The sequence below is a fragment of the Xenopus tropicalis genome, chromosome 4, assembly GCF_000004195.4.
Source record: "Xenopus tropicalis strain Nigerian chromosome 4, UCB_Xtro_10.0, whole genome shotgun sequence".
Taxonomy (NCBI): Eukaryota; Metazoa; Chordata; class Amphibia; order Anura; family Pipidae; genus Xenopus; species Xenopus tropicalis.
In genome coordinates, this window is record NC_030680.2 from 91,986,951 (window position 1) to 91,995,003 (window position 8,053).

General features: G+C 37.9%; 1 protein-coding gene across 3 annotated transcripts in view; it reads left to right on the forward strand.

Annotated features, from left to right (window-relative positions):
• slc6a9 (solute carrier family 6 member 9) overlaps nt 1-3,497 on the forward strand; it is a 78,659-nt gene extending 75,162 nt beyond the window's left edge. For all 3 annotated transcript variants that reach the window (XM_004913970.4, XM_012961580.3, XM_012961581.3), the window contains one exon: nt 679-3,497. In XM_004913970.4, the coding sequence (XP_004914027.1) occupies nt 679-885 (207 nt within the window). In that variant the 3' untranslated portion in view covers nt 886-3,497. The remainder of the gene's footprint in view (nt 1-678) is intronic.
• Nucleotides 3,498-8,053: the final 4,556 nt, after the last annotated feature.

Genomic DNA, 8,053 nt, shown 5'->3' on the forward strand with positions numbered 1-8,053 from the left:
TGTGGCCCCTTCAGTGCTGCTTTGCATCAAATCCAAGCCTCTTCTCTCACTAACAGTAATACAGCCCTATAATTCTCAGTTCTGACAGGAACTGAAATTAAAATGTAGGGATTAGGTTTGATAGAGGTTTGTTATACCTTTTTATTGGGCAGTTTATGTGGCCCCCTTATATTCAACGCAACCCTCAGATATTAACCTTCTTTTGTTGTCCACCCATTTAATTTTAGTTATTGTTATTAATATTTATTTATGAAGCGCCAACATATTGCACATCGCTGTACAATAAGTGGGTTTCATACATTGGACAAACAGATGAACATATAAAGCAACAAATAACTGATACAAGAGGTGAAGAGGAGGAGCTTACAATCTACAAGGAGATACTTTATATAGTTTAAAGCATCTGCCATACTCTGACATGATTTGCAGGCTATAGTTGTATAGCAGGCAAAGGTTGGACCCAAAAAATTGAAGCATGAAGGTTTTACCTTCATCAAATGCAGAAAATCAGAGTATGCAGTGATTTCCCTGCTTCCAATGCAGTTGTGTTGTGGCTACCTGTGCCCACCAACAGTCCACAAGAGTCTCACATATAGTGGTTTTAGCTTTACAAGTCACTCTACTAAAACATTTAGTTTATTCCTTTGTTATTGACAAACTTTCATTTCTTATTTTTAGCGACTAAAGAATGCAGTAAAGCCTAGCAAGGATTGGGGTCCTGCTCTACTAGAGCACCGGACAGGCCGATATGCTCAGATCTCCAGTTCAAGGTGTGATAGTAATCCAGAAGCCCAACCACTGAATCCAGAAAAGCTGAAGGATGATCTTGGCCTAACAATACATGGCAGCAATGGGCAGGCCCACACCCAGGACTCAAAAGTGTAATGAACTCCAGCAGGCAAAAGGTCAATGGTGAGAGCACTGGCAGTGGTATGGATGAGAATCTCTACCCCTTACCCACTCACCCACCTCATACTCATCCAGACCTCATACCCACTGTTGTATCTCATTTGCACCCCGTCATCCCACAGAATTCAACAGTATACTACATGAACCATAACAACCTCTTGTTCACATGGAGAAAAAAAACTACAACCCTTCAGCTGCTGAGCTGAGGAATCCCACTGTGGGATCATCTTGTTCCTTCTCCCTCTGCATCAAATGGACACAGTTTATTGTGTGGAATTTCGTCTAAATATCTCCTAAGATAGGGCAACAGGGAGAATGGAGAAATGGAGTCATCTCAAAACACAATAATTTTAACTCACTTTTGTAAGTTTAGTTTACATGGATATTACTTTTTAGATTTTTAGTTTGTTTTTTAAAACCTCTTTTTGTTTTTCTGTTGTACCGTTGTTGAGGGCAGGTTGTGACAGCCACAACCTCCTCTATCTTCCTTTGCCAGTCATGGACTGAATGCTGAGGCAAGACAATGTTTCAGCAGTACCTGAAGAGTTAGAACATTTTACTGTGCCAAGGAAAGAAGCAAAAATGCAAGCATCAAATGTCCTGTTACTTGAGCAGTACAGCAGAATGCAAAGGGGCTTCCCTGAGAAATTAAGGTATTTGTCCACTTGCCTACTTGCTGTATCTAAACACATCCACCTACTGGATGAGTGATTTATGGAATACTAATGCCCTGCTGCCTGGAAAAATCCTAAAGCTGTGTGTCTTTGGAATTTTGCTTTTATCACAGAAGGAATAGCATTTCAGAATAAGCTTTGTTCAACCCTTACTGCTTATTTTACCCATAACTGTAGGTAGATAAAAACAAAACACCTCACGTGGATCAATTTCTCTTTGCACATCTCCCCACAAGCTGTTTTCTTTATCTGTTCTTTCATAATTCCTTTTTAACACCACTGCATTTCATTTTCTCATAAAACCTTTTCTTCAGATTCAGTGTAGGTTAATATCTCCAGTTTATCAGCTGATACAATAACCTTGAGGTACCATGGGTTTGCACATATATTCAGATCCATACTGTATAGCTATATAAACATCTATAAAGCTGCCCATTTATGCCTTGTTGAGTATAATATTTTGCCGCCCACTTAAATTCACAACCGCTCTCACAGGCTTTTTTGAAAGGAAGGTTCCATGGACACACATATAGGAGTCAATTTCTAGCCCAAACATGAGGAGGTAATGTTAAAAAAAACCTGATGATCTGCGAAGTCTTCTCAGGTAAAAGATGGTTTTCCATCTTAAATTTAGAGGGTCTTCATAGGAAACTGTAGCAAATCTCTAGCAGGTATATGTTTAATTGTTTTTGCACACACAGTGCCTGTTTTTTTGATCCAGTTAACAAAGGTTATGTTCTGGGTGTGCTGAACCAATTCAATATTGTTTATTAATGCAACCAAACATCAGTTTTGTGACTGTACCCACGGACCCTGGAGGTCAGATTAATGTTGAACAGGTTATGGGGACTTTTTTTTAACTTGTTTTTTTTGTTTGCCCCCCTTGAATGGAATGTTACCTGTGCTATGAATTATACCAGGCGAACCAAACATAACATGCTTAAGTCATCCCTTTAATGCACAAAGCTTTTCAAAATGCAAAGTGCTAATGATCACATTTTTTTTCTGTACAACCCTACCGATGTGTTATCCAACAAGCCTTCCACTTAGTTTCCCTAGACTTTTCCCTGCTTCACACTAACGTGGAATCAGTTGAGACAATGAATTGCAATCTAAGCGTCCTGGATTTAAGATCTGGTTGGTTAGCAGTTTTCTTTTCCATAGGCATGGTGCATGAGGTCACCTTAACCAGACTGCTTTCAGTTGTGTTAAACCCATTTTTATTTATAATTTTGGTATATAGGTCTTCATTGGTTTAGTGTAAAAAGTTTTAGGGACACATTAACAGACTTAACACATCCGCTGAGCTTATATCATATCTGTTTTCTGTATGTCATGTCTGCTGTATTATATGCTACTAAACCATACAATTATGGCAACAAATAAGAGCAGGAGTTTTCAGTATTTATACAGTATTCGCTTCCATATGTATAAGTGCAGCAGCCTCTACAAACTCACAGAAGTAAAACTTTTCCCTGTTTTTGCTAAACAGAATTGTGGGTATAAGGCAATAGGTTATTTTGTGGACAGAACAGAGACAGAACAGAATATCTTCTCTAGATTTACGATAGTCACACTCCTACAGTTTGTTGGATTAACTTTAAATATGGTATTTTTTCCATTTTATTCAGCCTATAAAAAATGTTATAGATCATTCATACCAGTAGGCTGTTCTATAAGGGCACAGCGATCTGATTTATGGCAGATGTTTGTTGTAACAGAAGTTGTATTCTCTGTCACTGGAAGGTTATTTCACCATTGAGTGAGATATACCTGCTGTATTTTACCTTTTCCACGGGAATATCACAGTGTAAATAGTCAATTTAAGACACTGTCAGCTTTTACCCTCCAGCTGCTGAAATACTACAAATCTCATAATGCTCATTGGTCTTGTAAATATACAGCATTTGGCAAGTTGTATGGAAGTCACAAGTTCTTAAAGGCTAATATCTCCCAAAGAATTAGTCAGTTTACCGGATAAACTGGAGTGAAAACTACTGTGTGTTTTACACTAAAGTGAGTGCAAAGTCGCAAAGTCTAGTACTCAAAATACTACAAAGGTTGGAATTGGAGTACAATTGGAGTACGATGAAAGTCGAGAGCACATTTCCATATATATATATATATACTGCTCAAAAAAAATAAAGGGAACACAAAAATAAGACATCCTAGATCTGAGTGAATGAAATATTCTTATTAAATACTTTGTTCTTTACATAGTTGAATGTGCTGACAACAAAATTACACTAAAACTATCAATGGAAATCAAATTTATCAACCCACGGAGGTCTGGATTTGGAGTCACACACAAAATTAAAGTGGAAACAAACACTACAGGCTGATCCAACTTTGATGTAATGTTCTTAAAACAAGTCAAAATAAAGCTCAGTCGTGTGTGTGGCCTCCATGTGCCTGTATGGCCTCCCTACAAATAATTCACTCTACCATTTAAAATGTTATTCTTGACCCAACAAATATGTATTTTTATCGCTGTAATATTGGTGTGTAGGCAACCACCTCCATTGTGCATTGTGCCTGAGTCTGAGCTTTCAGAAGGAGCCAGCGCTGCACATTAGAACTGCTTTCAGGTAACCTATTGTTTCTCCTACTCCAATGTAACTGGAGGAGTCCCAAGCCGGACTTGGATTTTTTTGCTATTGAGTGCTATTCCCATATCTACTACTTTTAGCAATACAGGTGTCAGGGAGATGCTATCTTGCTCCCTTCCCATTATTCTGCTGATCGGCTGCTGGGGGGTTGATATCACTCCAACTTGCAGCTCAGCAGTAAAGTGTGACTGAAGTTTATCAGAGCACAGGTCACATGGCTGTGGCACCCTGGGAAATGAAGAATATGGCTAGCCCCATGTGAAATTTCTTTGTGTTTATAAAAAACGGATTTCAATGCAGGAGAAGCTCTATTAACTGATGTGTTTTGAAAAAAACACGTTTTCCCATGGCAGTATTCTTTTAATAACTGCAGTGGGATTCATATAATTCCTATGGGTGTTAAAGTCCAATGTCAGCACCGAGCTCTAACATCCTATATATTTAGAAAGTCTGAAAAAAAAAAAATATATATATATATATGAAACAACAACACAACGCTTTTTTTTTACGTAGACTTTAAGAGGTGGCTGTTTGCTCTTGTTTTGTTTTCTATTAAGTTTTATTGGGTATAGTAGCAGATTCCGCCTTGCAATAAGGTAAACTCCTTATCACTTATACCCCCCTAGTTATTTCATAATGCCTTTATAAAAAGCCATCAAGGGGCCTAGCCCATTTAAAGCTGATGTAATAATGAATATGTGTAGGTGTTTGTATATAAATATATAGAGTTTAAGTTTTTCCTTGAATCTGTATTGAACAGAGATAACCTCCATTTTTATACTTCTCACCCTCAGGGTTTCTTATTGCTTCTATTATTCCCATAAACAGTAAAGGCCCTTGTGCCCTTAGTATTTTCTGACTATATATGAGGACTTTCTAGCACAAAGTCTATTTAACATTAAATTTATGTTTTCATCCATAATCCTTAAAATACTAGATAGCATTTAAACATTTATGGATAAAAACATGAATTTAATGTCAAATAGACTTTGTGCTAGAAAGTCCCCAAATACAGGCTTGTGGTGCATCATAGGACTCAGAGACTCATAGGAATCATAGAGAATGTTGTTATTGCAGGGCAGCGTTATAAACACATATTATCCAAAGCATTGAAACTGCTAATTAGTTTATTGTTTTTTTGTTGTGTATATTTTTCACACAAAGCCGTTCATTTTAGCCATGTATTTATTCTGTATGGTTTGTGTATAGGAGAACAGATTGTCCTACTCCTGGATATATTGCCAGGCCTCTCCCAAGGGGCCCCAAAATGTGACTAAGCACATGTCTCCCCCATTGGGAAAGGGCGGATAATGTTCCACTAACACAGTCCAAACAGAATTACTGAAAGAATGTTGTGTAACTGTCTGCGTAATGGGCTCTTTCCTGGGCATTTGTGGTTTCTCCAGCATTGGTATCTGCAGTATATTCTGGAGTGCAGAACTTGGAATCTTATAATAGCTCAACATTATGGGAATTCAGCATTTTAAAGTGGAGTTGAGTTTTTAATTAACTAAACTAGGTTTTTTTACCTGAATAAAAAAGGTGCTGGTATATGTCCTGGGGCTTCAGAGAGTAATGAGAGAGTGTTATGGGATGATTTCCCTTCCTACAAATCTTATTTTAGTTTATAGCTGCCCTTTTACATGCAGAGCTCAGGTCACACACTTTATGATGTGGTTGTTACATTTACAGCACTGCTGGCTGGAGAGACTAAAGGATAACGTTTAGTTGAATTATAGAAACAGACACCGCTGAACTATTATAGTATGTAAAACAAAATCTTCCAAAGGCAGTGATATAGTGAGAGTATCCCTTAGTTGTGCCCAATCTGCTTTTATGGTTCAGTAGGTAATTTCCACTACATGTAGTGTATTTGTCAGTGTGTGTATTTATAATATAAATAACAGCAGCACAGGAGGGCCTGCAGCTTGTCCCGTTCTCATGCTGATTTATGTGTAGAGGTAAAATGACTGTACCAGCAGCAAGCAGGCTTTGGTACCCCTAGTACAACATTGTTATAGCAGTGTCTATAGATGCTCAGTGTGTTAGATTTTATGTTTTGTACTGACATTCCTCTTTCCTCTGAGAGTCCCTTGCCAACATTTACCCTTTAACCTTATACTGGACTTTGTATGGATTTAATGGTAGGAAACAAAACGAGCCTCAGTGCCTCGTACTAGAACTCTATACACCGTATGTGATGTGCGGAGCAGTGTATGTGCGCAGCTTTAGCCATCATTATTTGTGGTTTCCAACTTTAAATCATAATTAAACCTGTTCTGTCATCTGCCATAAACATTAGCTTGAAAAACAGGCCTTGAGGCGGAAGCTGACCTTGAGCTATGAATTGTTACGATGATGTAGATAATGATATTTTAATCCATTTTGTAGGTTTTAGTTCTACATTTTTCTGTGAATAATTTAATGCTTTGTTTGTTCTGCAACTTTTTAGTTTTACATTTTCACTGGTCTGATTGCTAAGGTCACTGGCCCTAGCAACTAGATATTTAATAAGGCACAGTTATTAATCCAAAGCATCACTTGGCCAGATAGAGCTGACAATATCCCCAGCAAGGAAAAGTATAAACTATGCTGTAACATGTATCCCTGCCTTTATTCACAAATAAAAACATATGGATCTTTAGGTTTTAAAATGACATTACACTCATTCATATGTTGTATGAACATCAGTCACTTTGAGGCAGATATATCAAGGTGTGAAACTAGAGCTCATTACAGAAAATATCACCTACTTTCTATTTATTCTTATAGGAATTTTAGTAGTGTATTTATCAATGAGATTCCCCATTTGATAAGCATGGTTTTAAAAATTCCTTAGGAATAAACAGTAGTGAGCTCGAATCTCACGCTTTGATAAATATAGCTTTTTGTATGGTGTTCTCCATGTCCCATCAGAGGGAAGAGAGATTCGGAAGCCAATAGGAAGGAGACAGCAGTGACACCTGCTGGTGATTTTGTAAGTTGCATCAGTTCTGCTGCTCAGTATCTGGTCAGTGCAGGAAGATTTGCACAGAAGTGAGCGGCGCTACAGTACACACACCACTTGTTCTCAGTCTCCCACCTTCCTGTTTTAAGGACCATGATACTAGGAGTATATGTTACTCATTCCTCAGTTGCACAGGTAATGTGGCGTGTACAAGGTGCCTGTAGGGTTGGTGCTGAACAGAGTAAATCTGTAGAAACTGCAATTAAAATGATTTTAATTATCTTAAAATACCTCATTGTACAAAGCTCTATATATTGTGCTGGTGCTTCATTGTTTCTATTTTGGCACTAATTAGCTGTGCGACATATCTATAATATATGCCTCTTTGATTTGGGAGCAATATCCTTTTAACTTTGGCTTTTTCTGGCTGGCAATATATATATATATATATCCCTGGAGCAAGAAATAGGGTTAGCATCTTACTATACACATGTATATGTACAAATAATACATAAAGCCCACAATCCTTGTAGGATTACTTAGTAATGTCAGTTGTGTTACATGTCTCACTGAATCTGTCCTACAGGAGATCCCTACATTGCTCCCTACTTTGAATGCCCTGGTATATTAATGGAGGTATTTTATCCTTTACAAACATGTATGGCCCCATACAAGCCAGTGGCTGATTATCTGGCTCGGTGTGCGGTTCAGCAGAATAACTCATTTCTGTGCATGAAATGTAAAAATAAATGTGTCCCAGTAATTCGGTGCCCATTCCCCTGATTTGCAACTTCAGAGCAAGATTATTTGTAACATCCAGAGACATAGAATATGGAAGTTCTGCCAGAAATGAAGCAAATTGAAATTACAAGGCAATTTGGCACCATGGGGCTGGTGTGCTCTTGCCTTGCGCT